Source organism: Tachysurus fulvidraco, chromosome 14 (genome assembly GCF_022655615.1).
Source record: "Tachysurus fulvidraco isolate hzauxx_2018 chromosome 14, HZAU_PFXX_2.0, whole genome shotgun sequence".
NCBI lineage: Eukaryota > Metazoa > Chordata > Actinopteri > Siluriformes > Bagridae > Tachysurus > Tachysurus fulvidraco.
The window spans coordinates 4,892,956-4,914,655 of NC_062531.1; the positions used below are offsets into that span (position 1 = coordinate 4,892,956).

At 36.4% G+C, this 21,700-nt stretch overlaps 1 protein-coding gene across 3 annotated transcripts; it reads right to left on the reverse strand.

The window, feature by feature from the left end:
• Positions 1 to 4,901: 4,901 nt before the first annotated feature.
• On the reverse strand, positions 4,902 to 17,747 carry si:dkey-8e10.3 (serine/threonine-protein kinase SBK1). Of its 3 annotated transcripts, none has more exons than XM_027150951.2 (4): positions 17,634 to 17,747; positions 10,895 to 11,075; positions 8,899 to 9,101; positions 4,902 to 6,565 (listed from the first exon to the last, which is right to left on the reverse strand). In XM_027150951.2, exons 1-4 carry the CDS (start codon positions 17,652 to 17,654, stop codon positions 5,915 to 5,917), a joined length of 1,056 nt encoding a protein of 351 aa, XP_027006752.2. In that variant the 5' UTR covers positions 17,655 to 17,747; the 3' UTR covers positions 4,902 to 5,914. The 3 variants fall into 3 exon arrangements, with proteins under 3 accessions (XP_027006752.2, XP_027006754.2, XP_027006755.2); XM_027150953.2 differs by having other exon boundaries at positions 17,691 to 17,744; XM_027150954.2 differs by lacking the exon at positions 17,634 to 17,747 and adding an exon at positions 13,444 to 13,600.
• Positions 17,748 to 21,700: the final 3,953 nt, after the last annotated feature.

Below are 21,700 nucleotides of genomic sequence, written 5' to 3' on the forward strand. Positions count from 1 at the left end.
TTATCAGATGAAACTAAAACCCAGCAAAAACACAGCTGCTGTACATCCCTGGAAATGCATCTCCATGGCAAGACATTGTGAACTCCCTAAGCAACTCACGGATCTTACCCTCTGTCACTGCACACAAACTTGGGCCAACCATGACCAACCAACTCTTTTTCTTGTTCTTCTACACATCTCTATAGTGACTGACCCATGCCAGTTTCTCCTCATTAGCAAGATCTCAACATTTCTATCTCAACACTTTCACTAGCATGAGACTACAAAGCACTTGTGTAAGTCAGTTCCTTAAGAATATTAAGTAACGCTATATGGCCTGACCACTGTACATCTTAACATGTCATTCTTTCAATTATTAAATTGTAAATGAAATCATTTCTAATGGCATATATTGATTACATTTTGATATTCCTCATTAGTCTTTAAACATTTCACTCAATGCCAGAACAGCACCCGTTGGAAGCAGAAGTCCAGAGGGAGTCATCTTGGGCAATTTCCTTTGTTTATTTTAATTTTTATACGTTTCTCACATGATAAAGTTACACAATTGTGACAACATTCTTTGGATTTGCTTATCTATGAGACTCAACATGTCCTTGGCCCTTTTTACTTAGCCTTACCTTTACTTTACCTTAGTCTATACATAATTATGGAGCCTATTAACTCTAATTTAATTAAGATAGCTAAAGTTCTTATGATTAAAAATAAAGTTATGTAAAGTAGTTGCTGATGGTATGTTATTGTGTCCTTCATTTTGTTCAATTAAAGAATAGTTACATAGGATCCATATGGGTAAAACAAGTCGAAGAACAATGTCATAACTATCCCAATAGCCTTCAGGAAGTATCATGTTGGGGACTTTGGATTTGACATGAACATGGGGGTGAGTTATATTTACAGCATTTAGCAGACGCACTTATCCAGAGCGACTTACATTTTTATACAACTGAGCATTTGAGGGTTATGGGCCTTGATCAGGGGCCCAGAAGTGGCAGCTTGGTGGACGTAGGAATCGAACTCACAACGTTCCGATTGGTAGCCCAACACCTTAACCACTAGGCTGCTACACTACTTGTACTTAACAACTGACTGAGACAGTAAACAGTATACAAGTAGGCCATTTTGAACACAAATATTTCTGATATTTGTCATGTTGCTAATGTGAACCCTACAATCCTCTAGTCAGCATTCGATCAATAAAAATGTAAATGCTAACAGTGCTTGTTTGATGTCATTTCAATATGTCGAGTTCAATATTCAAATTGTAGTAAAAGATTTCGTCTAGTAACACACAGATTTGCATTGAAGTGGTTTAGATGATCATTGCTATTCCAAGTTCGTTAAGATCACTGGACTGTTCCACCGATTTACCCAAAGGGGTTCATTTGAAAATGGTGTTTACAGTGTTGCGTATAAACACAATGCCCAGCCTCAGAGTCCAAAGTGACATTCTGTCAGGTCGCAGAACCTCAGAATAGAACCCTGGAACATTCCAGAGTTGAAACTGGGGTTAAGATGCCGATCTGTCATTTGTTTTACACTTCCCTTAGGACCCTAATGGAATTTTTCAAGGGTGCTTATATTTGCATTGCAATGAGTTCACAAATCACTTCACAAATGTAGTGTTTATTTCTAAGCCTCAGCTTACATACTAGTCTGAACTCCAGCCTGAATTTCACGCAGTACTACACATCTTTAGCCATATAGGATGACTGCATAAGCTGCTTTATGTACTGATCGACCTTCCTGCATTAGGGATCAACAAACACAGCGAGATTTTTAATATATGTAGCTTACACTCTAAAAGAGCATTGATTAAAACATGGAATTCACTATTATTTGAAAACGTACTTCTTTGCCAAAGTGACAGTTTGTCTAAAAAAAATGATAAAACACCTCTATGGTGAACATATGGTACCTCAAACAGATCCCCAATGCTATTTTCCAACTTCGCCAAAATATGTCCTTGTCACCAGATTTGGATGCTGTCTATATTTTGATTCTGAATCTGGCCCACTAGGTGATGAATGTTATCTCTGTAACCTACAGGCCGTCTAAGGTCACAAGCCTCTCTATGAGGAATATATCCTCTTAATGGACATTACTTAGGAAATGGCACTGCACATTGAAGGATATCTACACCTCTTCTGTTTTAGTGCCACCTTCTACAGGTCCTTACGAGGTTGATAATACCCTTCCACTGGCATGAGTGTGATGTCCATTTCAGAATATTGTTCCACTAAACTCAGTTCAACTTGACATCACGGTGTAATTCACCACGTCTTACAATTGAGGAGAGTTGTTGTTGTTATCCGTTGGCTGCTCCCTTTTTGAGGTTGTCAAATTCCTGATTAGGCACAGGTTTTATGCCTGATGCCCTCCCACATGTGGCCCTCCTTATTTATCCAGGCTCAGGACTGGCACTGAGAGTTAACCCCTCGAAGACTGGGTTGGTTCCCTGCCCAGAAATCAAATCCATTCCATGATTCCATGAGAGCAAGGGATCTTACCATTGGACTACCAAGGATCCACAAATAAGGACGTGAAATATAGTTGGAAACATAACAGGAAGATAATGCAAATTCTGTTTGTTATCTTTAAAATGCAAAGAAAAGCTTCCTCTAAGGCAGTTTTAGCCTATGATTTATATGATAAGCACATAATCTACTATTAATGAATAGGCCAATAAAGTAAGTCCTAGGATGGATATTGTTTCAGGATAGTCTTCCATGATCTGATCTTTCCAGAAGCAAAACTGTCACTGCCTTTTATGCCAACCTTACAAAAAATGTTTCATCCACCTAAAAATGTCATCTTTGTTCCACATGACAGAAATTATGGATTAAAATGGCAGTCATCACACACAGCTCTGTCTATGATGGTATCGGAAACTGGTGACTCTACGACACCACTTGTGGTAATTTTCCATAACAGAGTATAACTGCAGGTTTATTAATAGGACACGATGTTATTATCAATCAATGGGATTCATTCTTTCACCAGGAGATTATGCTTCTGGGCCATCGCATCTGTTGCAAAGCCTGCTGGGAGATCAGGGACAGTGGTTCAGTGTGAAAGGCCAACGCATTGAGTATTGAGTATATGTACCTTTTGCATGCACATGGCAAGAATAAGTGTGTACACATAGGTCATTGAAATGTCACTTCATCTGTAATTTTTGGTCAATATCAGGGGTCAGGATACGTACTACTACAAGCAGGCATAGCAAGATGGTCAGCTTCCAAACCTCTTGAAAGCTGACTGAATAATAATTCAATTCATGTGTTCATCATCTAATGACCTTTTACTCTTTCATGCAACCTGAGCTAAGAGATTTTATTTAAAGTTGCTACAGTAGCTTCAACTTCCATGTCTATCCCGTTTGTCCAAGCTACTAATCAGAGTCGACCACAGGATTGGGGTGAAAGGTAAACTTAAAAATGGCCACTCATGGGTCCTGATTTATTGGGGGTCAACTAGATGTGAGCACCAACTGATCAAAGAGGTTTATGGCAGAGGTGGGAGTAAGTCACACATGTGCAAGTCACAAATAAGTCTCAAGTCATAAATGTCAAGTCAAAGTCAAGTCGAGTCTTTTTTTTTTTTTTCAAGCAAGTCTCAAGTCTCAAATTTGCGAACTTAAAGCTGACTCGAGTCAAGTCGAGTCCCCCATCTCTGAGTCATTTAACTCAAGTCCCAGTCAAGTCTCAAATCATGAACCTCAAGTCAAAGTCAAGTCGCGTCTTTTTTAAATATTTGTCTCAAATATGCGACTTAAGTCTGAGTCGAGTCAGGTCATATGACTCGAGTCCCCCATCTCTGGTTTATGGCCATCCATTACTGGGGCGGCATTTTAAAATGGTCTATAAAAATACATTGCTAATGGTCTATTTTCATTCGGCCCTGATCCAAATCGACTTGATTCATTTTTGACTCGGCTCCTTTTTGTTCCACTTTGAATTAAGTATAGTCTTCTTTTCTAAATAAGTCCATTTTTTTTAAAGTTGGTAAATTTATCTTGTCTCTTAAACATCTGTGTTTGCTGGCTATCTAGCCAATGCAGCTAACAGTCATATATAAAGCTATACAAGGTTAGCCATTATGTTCATAATAGCCAGCCATTCAATTCACCCAGTGTAAGTGTTAAGTATCAATTAAACCAGTTGCACTCAAGTGTGTTGTGATGACTTCATCCCATCTCTGTTTTGGTGTCGCCCAGAAAAGACGGTCTAGCTTGTCAATTTTAATACCCAGACATACATTGTTGTGTATCATTTACACATTACCATGAGCTAAGTGTGATGAAAATTGATATATTTTCCTACCGGAGTTGCTCTCAAACCTGCTTATTTGCAAGCTGTAATAGAATCTATGGCAAATTTCCAACACAGCTGCCTCTTCGTGTCAGAGTGTTATGTTTACTACAGATCTGTAGCTCTGCCATATAAAACAGTCAGGGTGTTGATTTATATTCACTGCAAATTCGAGATGTTTTTCACTCTGGGCTTTAGTGCTGCCTCTCACTGAGTATCCATGAAAGGCTGAAGTGAGCTTGTTGCCTATCGACCATGATGGAAACTCAATCCTGGTTGGTGTAACACTTAAAATATGCTGCAAAGTTCACACTCTGAGCCAAAGTGTTCAGGTTTTCAGGACACACAAGCCTCTCAGAGGGACATCAGCATCAGTGCCAAGACACACCAACACTACTGTCCATCACTGGACTGCCAGCTGCAGCAGATGCCAGTAGATTATTAAAACCTGAAAGGCTGCAGGGTATAAAATATATGTGTATATTGTGTGTGTGTGTGTGTGTGTGTGTGTGTGTGTGTGTGTGTGTGTGTGTGTGTGTGTGTGTGTGTGTGTGTGTGTGCTTCTGTTATATTACACACTGACCAAGGTTTTCAACGTCAGTCGCTAATGTTTATTGTTTGATACAAAGGCGACAGTATAATAAAACTTTAGTAGGGCAATTATACAGTATATAAACCTATTCATGCACTGAAGACTATACATTATCATGCTTTTTCCAGAGTAAGCTTAAGAAACATAGCAAAGTAGGAAAGATGTTTGTTTTTCACAGCATGCACTAACTCTGCTACACATAAATGGCAAAATTATGACATAATTTTTTTTTTTTCAGACAGAATTTTTGGCTTGAATTACAATATCAGCACACAAACTGTAGTTTAGGCCATCCTTAAAAATATTTTGGTTTGCAGTAACAGTAAAAACAAACAAAAAAAAGGGTCGGTAGGTAGGTCTATATTTTTTTTCAAGTTTCAATGTAAAAAAAAGTACAATTTTGGTGATGGTTATTACGTAGGTATGACTTTAAACAAATTAGCATATCGTGACGTCACTGACTGGGTCTTCAACCCGTGCCTTCGTGCGCATCATTGCAAACCTCATTTTGATGCTGGACACAGTTTTTCCAGAACTTTGTACCAAGTTAAAGCGGTGTCGAGCTGTTTTACTGATTTTTTTTAGATGTATTATGGTGTCCGAACCCGTTAATATTATTTTATTGCTTTCGTATTAGTTGTTTGAAGAGTAAAAAAAAAAATTGGTCGGTCTTAACGCAAATTTACAACCGCCAAGTCGGTCGGACTTAAAGCAAGAAATAAAAATAAAAAATTGAGTCGGTCCTAAATTGACAGGGTCAGTCGGGTTACGGCAAACAAGAATATTTTTAAAGATGGCCTTATTTAAATTTTGTTTTTTACAATTTCAAAGCTTAGTTAATTGTTTAAATGGTGTTATTATCTCTCTTGGTAAAAACCCTTCTAGTGAAAAAGGTGCATTTGAGTTAAAAAAAAAAAAAAAGTTGAACCAATAGGTACGACCCAAATCTCCACCCCTCACCCTGACTTTTTTTTTTTAATGAGACTATGTTGGAATGTCACATGAATCATTACTGGAGAACAGGGCTACTACGGCAAGGGCTGCTCAGTGCTGACATGCTGCTTATTCCTCCACTTTCACCCACCAGTCCATTTGGGCATTTTGGCCTCACCCAGTCCTTTCCAACATACCCTTTCACCACATCAGCTGTGGATCTGTCGTTAGGCTCCAGCGCCAGCAGCTTGGAAAACATCTCCATACAGGCTGGCGTGAATCTCTTCCACTGTGATGGGATTTCTGTCGTCTCTGTCTTTTGCCGCCACTCGGCAAACTCCTCGTAGAAGCAGTCATCGCTTGTGCAGTATTCCCAGGGAAAGAATCCTGTAAGGATGCAGAAAAGCAGCACACCAAAGGCCCAGGTGTCCAGGCTGGGCGTTATGCTGAGCGGTGGCGCTTTAGGAGTTTCCTGGCCGGCTTCCAGCACCATGGCGCACAGCTCTGGGGCCATGTAAGGCAGCGTGCTTGAGATGAAGCGGATGAGAGTGCCACGCTTCTGTGTCAAGCCAAAGTCAGCCAGCTTCACATGGCGACACTGGGTGTCCAGAAGCAGCACATTCTCAGGCTTTATGTCGCGGTGCACCAGGTCTAGGCGGTGGATGAACTCCAAGGCACTGGCGATCTGTACTGCACAGCGCTTTACAACACACTCAGAAATCCCAACCTGTGGAAAAAAAGTAAGCGTCAAATTTCTTCACAATAAAACCTTGAGTGCTGACTTGAGTCTTGTGATTTTGTTGCTATTGCTTGACATACAGTAGTTCAGCTAGTAGTTCAGAGAGGCTATTTATTGTTGAAATGAATAAAACAGTGGGCATTTACTCTTAATACACAACATAGAAACAACATTCCAAAAGAGGAGTTTCTGCCAGAAAATCTCTTTATTTTCTTGATCGTCGATACCATTTTAGAAAACCTAGATACCATAATTCACAAAACAAGACAATAGTTAATAGTAAACTTTTCAAAATCTCCTAAGAAACCTATGCAGCTTCTTTAGTATTCTTTCCAGAGTTCCCCATTTTGCATGTTCCCTCCATATCTACATCTTCTGGGTTCTCTGCTTTCCATCCACTGTCCAAAAACATGCAGGTTAAAAGACTAGCAACTTGAAATTGCCCAAAGATGTGAATATGTTGTATACGATGCTCTGTGATGGACCCCGAGGCGATATCCCTGTCTTGTGTTCTATGCCAATCTTCTCAGACTTGGCTTCATTTTTATAATTTATGAGGCTTTTTATGGAACCTGCATGTTCAAATTTGTCAAACAGCAAAGCGGGTGTTATAAACGGCATAAACGAAATACCAGTAAAAGTGGATACGTTTTGGTATCCTGACCACAGGCTTGACCTCTCTTACACCATCATTACAAGGGATCTGAGACACATGTGTTATACATAAGCATGTGTGAATCAAAATGTGATTGAGTGGAGTTTCATTTCATTTCGGAGAACTTCAACTTCAACTAAGCCAAAGGAAGAAGGACAGCTGTGTGTTTCAATGACTCACACGCTCTGAGTTCCTCCCAGTACATACACACATTGTTGAAATATGTGTTAAGCACTACATGCATTCATCCAACAAACTGTCTGAGACATGATTACTATCGCACCAATGGTGCAAAGAGAGCAAGCACTATGCAAATAATTCTCCTTTGTTATCCTGCTGGTTGCTTCTGTTTTGCTGTGTTGTTCCTGATGTTGTAGCAGTAAGGACAGGACTGACTGGTGCTTTATAACATCTCAAATGAGCTACATTTTCCATCTAAAGGATTTGCGTCGTTACAAGTTGTTTTGAAAAACTAGCTGCTTATGGAGCAGAACAATAAGTCAATCATTCATTCAGCTTCAGGAAGCTATTCATCCTGGTTAAGGTCACAGTGGAAGAAGGACACCTCGTGTGACATATATGTCCCTCTTCCACAGACACACACACACACACACACACACACACACACATATATATATATGTATTTCACCTTGTCACTCTGACATATATATGATGAGTGTGAACTTCCACAGACACACAGACACACACACACAGACACACACACACACACACACACACACACACACACACACACACACACACACACATATATATATTTCACCTTGTCACTCTGACATATATATGATGTTTAAAAAAGTTTTATATAAGAAAAATGAAATTAATTAATTAATTATTATTTTATTTTATTTATTTATGTATTTAGAAGAATATCATATGATTTATCTATTCTAATAGTAATATTTCTTGATGTGGAATGTCCATTAAACAAGTAAGTTCCTGTTATCACTTAGTTAAAAGATGTTCTCTGAGTTTGTGTTGAAATTAATAAGTAAAAAAAAAAAAAAAAAAAAAGTGTCTTATCCTGTTACAGAGAAACAGCAAATTGCATGAAGCCTTGAGCTGTTACTACACAATAAGAGAATATAACTTAACATAACAGAGCTGCTGATCAACAGCTTCTGACCAATCAAACATGAGAATTCCAGAACACTGTAGTATAAAAGTCTGTAATTATCCTGAGACGAATAGAAGAACAGGAAAACACAAAGACCGTACAGAACAGTATCGGACCCTGGTCTTCCACTTCCACATAAGACATCAATCACTATTAACAAATGAATGATTTTATGTCCAGAAGTCTGATATAAAATGAGTCAGCACTCTGTTTTATTTGTTGAATATAAACACCCTCCGATTTTAGCACTTGGGACACCTCTTATAAGGTATCCGTCACCTCAGGCTTGCTCATTAGTAACTTCATTTTAAACATTAACAATTTTATTCTGTTTCTATGCTTCTGTAAAGCTACTTCGAGACAATGTCAATCGTTAAAAGGGCTATAAATATAAATTGAATTGTAAAAATGTCTACTTTAATATGAGGCTCATATTAAGCACCACTATGGCGACAAAGACATTCAGTACTGAACAAAAGCATATTCAATTTTTTTTGCCTCTGGTAATTTGCCCAAGCTGCCATGACTGACCCTTGGTTTGATGATAGCGAACAGGTCGCGGCCGACGACCAGCTCTTGAGCAAATCCGTAGTGTTCATCAGACTGGAAGGCGATTCCGAAAAGCCCCACAATGCACGGGTGAGAGGAAAGACGGAGCGAGATACAGTACTCACGCAGGAATCCCTTCAGTTTGGTTGACGCTTTGGGCAGGACCTTCAGTGCCATGGGTGTCCCTGTCTCACATCCACCAAGCAGGAGAAACATGAGACATCAAGGGTCAACAGTCTCATACTTAGGCACATCATGTTCTACATGAGAATTTTCAGCTGATACCAGGTTTTAATTATGTAGGCCAATGAAGCTATAAATCTCTGTCTATTAAATATCGTAGGCATCAGTTACATTCAGTTTAGTTGTACAACTCTAAATGAGCTGTTTCAGGATTTTAGTTTTAAGATGGAAAACATTGTCAAAACACAAAAAAATTGTTTTACTTGAAAATTAACCAGTGAGAAATTACAGAAAAAATCAAGGATGGGTTTTAACATCAAATCACCTTAGTCAGTAGACTTTAATAATGTAACTGGCAAAAAAAAAATTACATTATATGTATATTACATTCTGTATATTATTTATATTATTGGATATTAAAAAACATCCTTAACATCCATTTAAAATAGCAGGTTTGCTCTTTGGGAAATTATTATTAAATATAAATATTAATCTTGCACTTTTGTCTAATATTAATCTTTGTATAAAATTTAAGATTTTATATTACATTTATTATGTCCTGAATTGAATTGAATTAAACATATAAAACCAACAATCAGAAACATTTTAGGGAAAAAATAAGAATAACAGAAAAGTTTTAGTCTAGTCACCTGAGTGTGCACATCTTTTTATGAGTGGGGATGTGGAGCGAATCATGAAAAGCTACAAACTCCAGTTGATTTTTTTAAGCAAAACTTTTAGCACCTTTCAGAACAACAAGGAACAACGGACAGAAGTCCGCATCCAAATCAACAAAAGAACGATGATCTAGCCAAATCAAAATCTCTAGGCTGAGCTGAAGCAGGTTGTGTGCAAAAGATCCTTTTACAATTCGATGGATTTAGAAAATATCGCCAAGTTTTAAGATGTAAGACACTTATACATCTAGTTTATCATATATTTTATGTTTTTTTTTTTCCCCAAAAAAATTACCGTTGTAATTTCACATCGATGGTTAAAAAACTTTCAATACGATTGATCTTGGTTAAAAACTTGCAATTTTAGCAGAGGTGTGTACTGTAAATCACACAGAGTATTAAAAAAGTTTTTTTTTTTCCATTGGTAGGAAATCACTGTTTTCTTAACTGGGAAAGTTTCTAAACAAAGCCACATAATGTAAGTGCTGTTAAATGACTTATTTTTTAAATGTAAGTCATTCTTCTATTGAAAAAATATGTATTAATATATGAAGTAACTTGGATAGAAACTGGAAATAAAAGGAAAAAATCCTTTAGATATGTCGATCAGTTCGACTCAGAGTTGAATTGTTCAGAATGTATGTTTTATCTCGTCTTTAAAAATATATATTTTTCACAAACCGAGTTTAAACGTGATTAAATACATATCCGTGTAGCACAATTTGTGCTGAATATATAGTTTAATAAGACTTTTTTTTTGCAATTATTATAACATTAGTAACTGAAATTAGAACGAATGTCAGAATAACATGCAAAAAAAAAGAGCCTCAGACTCAGTAGGGTTAGAATTTGGCGACTAGTTACCATGATTTTTATTTTAATCCAATACCAAGTAATATCCAGACTAGTATCTTAGTAGTGATATTTTGGAAATTCATTTTGTGTATGTTAAAAGTGAAACAGTTAATATGGGTGAATCTTCTACACAAGCAAACGAACAAACATAAGCATATTAATTACTCAGAATTGTTCGCAAAATTGTATAACAACAACAACAACAATCTGCTTATATGAAATGATAAAGGATTAAAAATATTGTTGCTCATTCATTTCCATACCCTTGCAGCGGTGAGTAACCAGCAGCACACGGCCGTATTTGCCGCGGCCGATCTCCTTGATGATGTTGAAGTGCTCTTTAATCTCAAGGTGACTCAGACTCTGTGCCGTGAGCTCCATCAGCTCCTCTACGTAGCTGCCGCCGTCCTCCGTAGGGCCTAGCTCAATCATCGCTATGCCTGTCTAGAGTACACCGAAAAAACTCTACAAATCAGTTTCCAATGTTGAATTAATATCCTTCTTATGCAAAACTTGTTTACATTCCGTTACACGTTAATGCCTTTTTATTATATATTCCTGTTGTTACTATTAGTACTATTGTGCAATTTCTATCTATGTAAAAATGTATTAATACTTATATTCTGACTTATTTATACCTATACATCATTTACAATAACTGAATTATTTCTTACGATCACCTTGGCTGCAAACGTTTTTTTTTTTTTTTTTAATTTCATTTCAATTCTTTAAATTGTAGCTTGCACCAAATTGTAAGTGAATTGGACTAAGTAAGGACTGCTTTAATCTAGCTGTATTCAGTATAGTGACAATAAAAGAATCTTGAATTTTGAAACTTGTTTAACATCTAAACAATCATCACTGCATGTGTTCATGGAATGCTGTGGAAATTGAATTTTTTTGAAGCCTCTGATTCATAATTGCTGTGAGACTAAAAGATCCCAATCTATATGTTTTGCCAGATATACTGCTATGTTGAACAAACGATAATAGATAAACATACAGCACACTTTATTATGCACAAGTGAGACTCTCTGCTACATTGATTTCACAAGAAGTTGCTGTTTTTTGTTTTTGTTGTTCTACAAGAAAAAAAATCATTAAAAAATCCCAATTCTTAATCGCTAATTTTAATATAAAGAATCGTAAAGAAATACATACGATCTACTAATAAATATAAAGTAAAGAACTATTGTCATTTAAGCTGTTTTTTGCAATATAGTTATAGTGACTTTATAAAATATTTAGAATTCAGGAAATATGAGAAATACAATAAATTCTTAAGTTTTTTTAAGAGCAAAGAAAAAAAACCTTGTTTTTATTGTATTACTTTTTTAAATTTTGGATTCATTGAAACTGAATCAATGAGACAGAAAAATAGTCGCAATAAATCTATTTATTAAAAGCATATTTGTAATATCGTTACTGAACTAATTCCAAATTGCCGTCTCATTCACAGATCACACATGTAGACGCCAACATCTGGATATTCTTATCATCTTTTATGATGAAATGAATCTGACTCAAATTCGTCGTGTTTTGAGTCAGAAAGCGTTTTCCCTTAGTGACTCCGATTTATCACTAAAACAAGCTATATCTGAAAAAACGATACACTTATGTGTTACAAAAAGGTGTATGATATATTGTATAATGTCAAACATAAGAAACATCTAGAGTGTCTAAAATGTCTCAATTTTTAATTCTTGGCTAAATTGACATTTATCTCTGAAGCACAGTGAAGTTGGACTTGGAGTTTTTTAAGAAATGATTTTTAAAATCTAGGGTTAAGATTAGTGTTAGGATTAGGATTAAGGTTAGGAGTATGGGTTAGAGTTAGATCGTCTTAATAATATAAAATTAGGTAAATATGTAACATTTTAAATATGATGTGGCAACTTTTCAAGGTTCAAATCATTTTATAATCCCACGAAACTGTTATGAAAATGATAATAATGATCAAATAAATCAAACAAAAATAAATTTCATATGTTCACACTGCATAACATCCACACTTGCATAAATAATCCTTTAAAAGATTGATAAAGGTGAGTGACATCATATGTACGCTGTATAATATGGTGTTCTAGAAAAGTCATATTTTTTTAAATCCAGAGTATTTTTTTTTATACATTTTGTAATACATTTTGCTTTTATTGGTGAAGAAGCAGATAGATGTGACTCCAATTCTTTTCACCTTCTTAAAGCGAAAGTTTCCTTCAGCATTCTTAATCTTAATGTAAATTTTTAGCACATATGGGTTTAGCCTATATAGCAAGGACAACAATTTACACAAATTACATTAAGATTTGAACGTGATCGTTCTGTTTTTATATTAATCTCTGATCTGTAATCTGAATAAAGTGCAGAAAAGATAAAAGATGGATTTCTTCACATGGGTTCGACTGTAAAACAAAAGGACACTTGAACCCAAGTGATATAGAAGGCTGGCGCATGGGTCATGTCTACAGTAGACATAAATTATAACTTTGAACTTAATAGTAATAATAACATTTGCTTGTATCACATTACAGCAGTAATATTATCTGATAGGCAGTTCTCAAATGTATTTTTAATACATGTATTATTAACTTGGTATGACAAATAATCTGTAAATCAGACAAAAATAAATAGGTATTATTAATGGTTTTTAATTAATTTTTACGTTCAAATCTTGTACATTGCACTTTAGTCAGTGCTGCGAAAGAACACACACACACATCCACAAACACAGACACACACGCATACACACACACACACACACACACACACACACACACTTCGAACATGCACAGGTCTGTCTACTTTGTCTTACCTTTTACAGTTCTCAGTGTCTGATCGTTACGAGTGCTGGATGTCTTCCCTTTCATTCTCTCTCTCTCTCTCTCTCTCTCTCTCTCTCTCTCTCTCTCTCTCTCTCTCGATGAGGGAGGTGCTTCTCTGTACAGTGCTAACACTAACACTAAAGCGTTTGTAGCTACAGGCTAACATTTCCTACTGCTAAGTCATTCCACATAAAACACCTGAGCCAGAGAAACACCTACAGAAGCCTCACCAGAGGAACTGGAGCTCTCGGTACTCACACGCTCCAGAGCTGACCCACTTTCACCAACTTTAATTCAAAGGATGAATTGCATTACTTGAATTTATACACTACAAAACAAATGTTCATACAAGCATGTACACCTTGTCAAATTTTAGCAATCAAAACATGTGTATCAGTGGCCTTTTCAGCACCTGCTACTGGCAGAGTTTTTTGATTACCAGCCAGCAATGCTTTGAACACACACACACACACACACACACACACACACACACACACACACACACACACACACACACACACACACACACACACACACACACACACACACACTCACTGAACTCATTATTAAAACTCAGATGACTCAACGTTAAGTGAAACAGCAGTTAAAAAACATTTTAATATTAATACTGACCCTGTTTTTTATGCCACTAATATCACAACAGGTGGCTGTATGCAATAACAAAAGAAGAGAAGAGGAGCTATTACCAGTGTGTGAGTTATATCATGCTAGAATTACTCATAAGTGACATCTACACTGAACTCTCTATCGTTCTCCTGTAGGGACATCGTTGTTGGCGCCCCGTTTCCCGGGACACGTCCAGCCATATAAACACACAAGCACACATGGACTCACTTATATTTCAGTGTTGACAGATGAGCAGCCAGACAGTACTGCTGCAGCTGCAGGTTTATTTAAAAAAAAAGTACCTGCTCTGTGTGTGTGTGTGTGTGTGTGTGTGTGTGTGTGTGTGTGTGTGTGTGTGTGTGTGTGTGTGTGTGTGTGTGTGTGTGTGAGAGAGAGAGAATATGTTTTATATATACCATTACGACTACTAATAATAATACTAGTATGACTATTACTAGGCTCTCACCACTAATACTATTTCCATACTATTTACTATACTATAACTTTCATTAATAACGCTACTGATTCTTCCTTTTTTTGTGGATACTACTATTACCATTACTACTGACTACTACTGCCATTGTACCTTTGCTATCATGTGTATTTTACTTTATTGTACTGTATTACTACTAATATTGCTACTGATACTTAAATGACTTATCCACAAATCCTCAGCATCTATCCATTACTACCAGCATACTACTATATTACTGTTACTGATATTACTACAAAAATAATACTATACAGTACTACCACTGCTATTGCTATACTGTTTCTGCTGGTTTTACCAATTCTATAACACTATACTAATTTTAATTCTAATAATTCTTCTAATACTACCACCATTTCTAAAACTACGCTATACTACTTTTACTACTACAACTTCTACATCTACCACACCTAAAACTACACTATTCTACTATTACTACTACTACTACTACTTCTACTACTACTACTACTTCTACTACTACTACTACTACTACTACTACTACTACTACTACTACTACTATCATTCCTAAAACTACACTATTCTACTATTACTACTACTACTATTACTTCTACTACTACTACTACTACTACTACTACTACTACTACTACTACTACTACTACTACTACTACTACTACTACTACTACTATCATTCCTAAAACTACACTATTATACTATTACTACTACTACTACTACTACTACTACTACTATTACTACTACTACTACTACGACGATTATTACAACTATCATTGCTAAAACTACAATATTCTACTACTATTACTACTACTACTACTACTATTATTATTACCACTACTACTATTGTTCCTAAAACTACACTGTACTACTAATATTCTACTCCTACTACTACTCCTTCTATTCTACTACTTCTACTACTAACATTCATAAAATTACACTATACTACTTCTATTCCACTTCTACTACTACAACTTCTACTACTTCCATTTCAAAAACTACAGTATACTATACTATACTATACTATACTATACTATACTATACTATACTATACTATACTATACTACTGATTCTAATATTACTACTACTACTACTATAGTATACTATACTACTGATTATACATAACTGTATTATACTACTATACTTCCTAAAATGACACTATAATACTATAATGCTATAGTGGACTATACTACTGATAACATACAGCTAAAATTAAGAATAGGAAGAAAGGTTTAAAGGGTCACAGAACTGAACGGTTTTCTCCATTCGTTAAGCTGATCATTCAGTTTTCTTCAGTTGAATCAGCTGGTTAGAAAAGTGTTATGTTCACTGCTGTGGCCTTGACCTGCTGGCTGTGAAGACAGCCAGTGTAGGGCATCATCCTGGCTCGCTGGTCAAATTTTCTGGTGGCAGGAGAGAGAAGAGCTTAATATAGAAGAGCTTAATGATCAGGGATTTGAAAGCAGAAGTGTTTCCAAACTAGGATGAAAAAGGTGATAAGATTCGCGCAAAGGGATCAACTGATTCTCCCATGTCTTTCAGCCTTGTGTGTGTGTGAGAGACTTTTCTGTTGATAAATGGCAGGTCAGCATATCCCTGTATAGCTCACATTTTGTCACTTTGCACAGAGCAGAAACCATGTATGCCAGTCTTATGAGCTAATTACCATCTGGGCATTTTCTATTCAGCTGGCTTTGCTTTTGCTATGAAGCAAAAGGTGAAAAAAAGAATTAGCAGGGTCCCGGGCAGGGTCATTCTGTAGATTTCGATGCTGACTAAATGAGGAATCGGGCAGCCCTTTAAAAAAAATTACTCTTCGTTGCTCTTCTTAATTCCACCGTGTAACCTTATTCTGAATGTGTGTAGTTGAGGCAGTGGGACAACTCCATAAAGGCGTGTGTGTCTTTGATAGTCAAATCAGGAAGTGTAGTGTGAGAATGTCAGCTATGGTGTAACAGGATGGCAAGGAAGGATCGTCATGTTGAGATTATAGTAGTCGTATATATGTGCTGTCTACACACTATCTCAGGCCTCCATCTCGCCAGCTATGTGTGTGGTAGCCGAGTGTTGTCTTACAGAGCAGACCCCAGAGAAGTGCCAAGTGGGCTTGATCAGAGAGGTATGTCTGCCATTCTCTGAACCTCAAACCCATTTACTCAGTTTTCTCATTCGTTTTATTAAAAAATAACTGTTAAGTGCCATTACATTTCTGGTAATCCTCTGTGTACACTGGATACGCTTCCGTAGCATTACGACTATTTGAGAAATGAACTATTTTTTGAGTCAGTGTGTTTGAATAAGCTTCACTGATTTTTAAATGGATCGATTAATTTAGACTAAACTCTACATTTATTATTAAACAAAGTTCAATTAGTACTAATGGTAAATTATGATTTGTCTCTTTATGAAGTCCTGGCAAAAGTCAAAAGTTTTATTTGTTACTGTAGAACAATGTACTGGAAACTTCAACAATACTGCTTTTGCTCATTTAAATAAATCACAGCAGTTATTATTACTTAGTAGTAGTAGTAGTAGTAGTAGTAGTAGTAGTAGTAGTAGTAGTAGTAATAATAATAATAATAATAATAATAATAATAATACTTCAGTATACAGTGTAATACTTTATTTACTCTTTTTTACTTAAGTGAAAAGATTGACAATGGAAATTAAAAATCAAACTAATTAAAATTTTTCGAAAAAACAAAACAAATGTGCTGATTATTAATTAGTAAGATTTTAAAAAGAAACTAAAAAGAAAAATCTTTTTTTTTCAGATTAATTTTATTTACAATGAAACTAGTATGTATCAGACCAACTGTGTTCATTTAATTAATCGCTTTTTTATGCAGTAGAAAATTTTACGGTTTTTGGAAGACACACTTATCCAGAGCGACTTATAATTTATCTAATTTTTTATACAACTGAGAAATTGAGGGTTAAGGGCCTTGCTCCAGGGCCCAGCAGTGGATGCTTGGTGGACGTGGGATTTAACTCACGACCTTCCTATCAGTGGTCCAACGCCTTAAACTCTAAGCTACCAAATTTTAATAAAATATATACTATATACTGAGTCTTAAGTCTTTATTAACTTACCTTTTTCTCAAGGAAGTGCATCAACACCAAACATTAAATCATAACAATTTTACTTTCTGTATCTTATGACAACTTATTACTCTTGTTGTTGTTGTTGTTGTTGTTGTTGTTGTTGTTGTTGTTGTTGTTGTTAGCAATATGAAGATTTTGTTCAGTTGATCATCTTGGCAGCAGAAAACAGACACAGGATCAAGTTCTGGGCCTCTCCATCAAGTGTAGGTTTATAGTGACATCTACTGCTAGCACTGAATATGTGGAATGTGGATGAATAAATAATAATAATAATAATAATAATAATAATAATAATAATAATAATAATAATAATAATAATAATAATAATAATATATTAAATCAATCAATTGCTTCATTATTTATTTGTGTTTTTATTTTTTTTGTTTTTTAATTAAATAATTTATTTATTCATTCATATATGTAAGTATTTATTAGTTTTGTTTCATTTTGTCTTTTTGACTTCAGCTTTTTTAAAATTATTCATTTATTAATTTTTTTTTTATGTTATACTTATATACTCTTGATGAACCGTTAGTGTGGGGTATATAGTCCCAAAAATATATTGAGGACTCATTTCAAGTCAATTTAGACACTGCATTGATTTATGTATAAGAGCAAAACATTCTAATTTAATAGATTATTGTATACTGCATTTATTATATCTACAAATGTAGTGTAATAAACTCACGACATGATTAAAGTAATTGGGCTTTGTTTAAAAAAAAAGAAAAAGAAAAAAAACCCTTTGCGCAATCCTGTGGTCTTTTTCATTTCTACTTCCTCAAACGTTTTGGACCGCACTACACATGGTATCGAGACATCTTGCTAAGTGTTTTTTTTCTTTGATATGTATTTTGATTATGAAACCTACTATCTTGTGGTTTGCAAGCAGTGAGAACACAACGATTAGTGCCTTTACATTGGCATATTTCTGTCCTGCATGCTGCCCTGATTACACAATTTCCGCTTCCTTTATTACAAAATGTACTCAAAGTACCCAGGTTTGCTAACATTTGTTGTAAATTGTTTGGCAATCTTGAGCGAGAGGAAAAAAAAGATTGATGATGACCTTTATGAATCATACACACTGACCCGTAACGTTAAAATCAACTGCTCCCCCTTGTTCTGCTAAAAAAAAACAGCTCTGATCCATCAATGCATGGACTCCAGAAGACCTCTGAAGGTGTGCTGTGGTATCTCACACCAAGACATTAGCCGCAGATCCTTTAAGTCCTGTAGGTTGTGAGGTGGGTCCTCCAAGGCTTTGTCCAGCACATCTAACAGATGCTTGATCCTGATTAAGATCTGAGGAATTTGGAGACCAGGTCAACACCATAAACTCTTTTACTCTTTGTCACGTCCTTCAAACTGTTCCTCAACAATGTTTGCAATGTGGCAGCGAGCATCAACCTGCTGAATGAGATCACTGCTAACAGAGAATATTGTTGCCATGAAGAAGAGTACTTTGTCTGCAGTAATGTTTACGTAGGTGGTACATGTTAAGGTATCATCCACATGAATGACGGGACCCAAGGATTCCCAGCAGGGCTCTGGCCAGAGAATCAACCTGCCTCCTTCTAGTCCATCCTGGTGCCATCTTGTCTCCAGGTAAGTGCCATAAAACAACAACAATGACAAAAAACCTGATTCATCACACCAGGCCTCCTTTTTCCATTGCTCAATGCTCCAGTTTTGCCCATTCATTGTAGCTGTGTACTCGGTCCAGTCTGCAGCTACAAAGCTCCAAAACCCAACAAGCTGTGATGTTCTGCATGTTCTGATGCCTTTCTGTCATATCCAGCATTAACTTTATGAAAGGTTTGTGCAACTGTAGCTCTTCTGTGGGATCAGATCAGACGGGCTAGCCGTCGATCCCAATACACACCAGTGAGCCTCAGGCATACCTGTCTCCGGTTCACCAGTTCGGGTTCCAAACACTGCAATCTGGGAACACTTTATTTCCACAAGACTTGGAGAAGTTCCAACTCAGCTGTCAAAGCCATCACAATTTTGACTGTTCGATTACTGGGATTTTATTCTAAATATTCGTTATTACTCCATCTATACTCAGACTGACCGAGGTGTGACCTGCTCCGGAAGTTTCATCGTAATGACCTCTGAGTGCTCAACTAGGGGGAAAACAAATTCAATTTAAAGTCTACTCATCAACCTGTGCTTAAAAGGCATGTTAGTCATATTGAAAGTTCAGTGAAAGTCAGAGATGTTACTCAATTATTCAAGCACAGATCTGAAGTACAAAGAAATAAGGCATGTACTGTGTGGATAAAAAGATGCACATGCTAGCTTTTGCTTTTTTCTTTCATCAGACACTTCTACACACAACGGAGAACTTAAAATGAAGCAGTCAAGATGTCCCTGAAGTGTAGAATTTTAGCTTGAATTCAAGGAGAGCAAAAATGTTGCTTTAAGCATTTAGGATATTTTTTTTTTCATAGTACCTCCATTGTTTTTCACAGGCTCATATTCATCCTCTAAAAATAACAGCTTTTCAACATCTTTCCGATAACATGCACCAATACACACCCCCTCAGCCCCACCTCATCCTTTACTTGTGTCTCATTCTTCAAGCGAGACCCCTTTTAGCACCTCATGTGATGTGAAACATTTTGAAAACAGGAAACTCGGTGTGTGTAAGCCGAAGGCCAGTGTCGGGAAAGTGAAATTTAAGGGTTCCGTTTTGCAAGAAAGAAGAAGTTTACATGTCATTTACTGGAAAAGCCTTGCCTGCTTCCTCTAATGTTGCCCTTCCATACCTCAAAAACAATACAGTCTCAAAGGCTTTATACATAACAGGCAGGTCACCTGGGTCAGAGCTTGTTGCTCTGCAAATATGTAAACTCCTTGTCTCTTACAGCATGCTGAAGCTCAGATCAGACCTGCTGAACAGTTTAATAAGAGACCATTTAAAAAGAGAAGATTACAGTATAAGGACCATGAGCAATAACAGTGGTTGTATTCTCAGTAAAAAAAACAGCCAGCAGAGGGCGCTATAAAGCAAAATATTCAAGCATGAATAGACAACAAATAGCTTATATAAGCAACAAAATCACCCAAGGAATGGATGTAACAGCAGTTTGACATTAATGACTTATTAAAAAATTGAAAAGCATTTGCTTGACAAACATGTTTTGGTGTTTCACCAGCTTGGGCTAAACAACTGCAACTAGTAGGCCATCTTTACTAGCTATATGTATTGCAGAAAGAACATTAATGCAATCAGAATATCTATTAATCGTTTATGGATCTATTTAGTTGGATAACAAGGTAAAGATTGTCTGACATCTACTTTGAGCACTTCTGCTTGTGTTTTTCTAACATGTAGAGTAATGTTTATAAGTAAAGCTGCATGCCGTTTAGTAGCAAAAAAAAAAAAATTGTGACCAGAAGGTTGTGATATCAAACCTCAGGACTGTCAGTAAGCCTCGGTTGAACCATTATGTACGTCATTAAGTGGCTTTGCTCTACATTTCTGTTTTTACCTAGCCTACTAGGGACTTTTTTTTACCTACACAAATGTATCTGCTGATATCAAACCCATTTCTGCTTTCTGAGATGCCCCAAGTGCTAAAATTTGAAGGTGGTGGGCTACCAATCAAAAGGTTTGGAGTTCAAATAACTGGTCTACCAAGCAGTCAATGCTGGGCCCTTAACCCTCAAAAAATAAAAATGTAAGTCGCCCTGGACAAAGGCATCTGCTTAATGCCATACATGTAAATGTAACTGATTTTGCCAGCATAATGGTATGCCTGCTGATCTGGAAGCCTGGGACGAAGGAGTACCATCCCACACTGGGGGCAACCGTGCCTCTCCTGCTATTACGCTGCTGGCTGGCTTGTGGCAATCAGCAAATAAATGCCAAACAAAATGCATTCACATTATCTGCTTAAAACTCTCTTCTGCTCTGGTTCTGCTTCATATCAGAGACCCTGTCTGTTCAGATCGATCAGTCATCAATAATTATACATTATCTGAATCAGATGCATTAAAACAAGATGTACAAAAAAGGTGATTTTTTTTCTTGGATCGCGTACTGG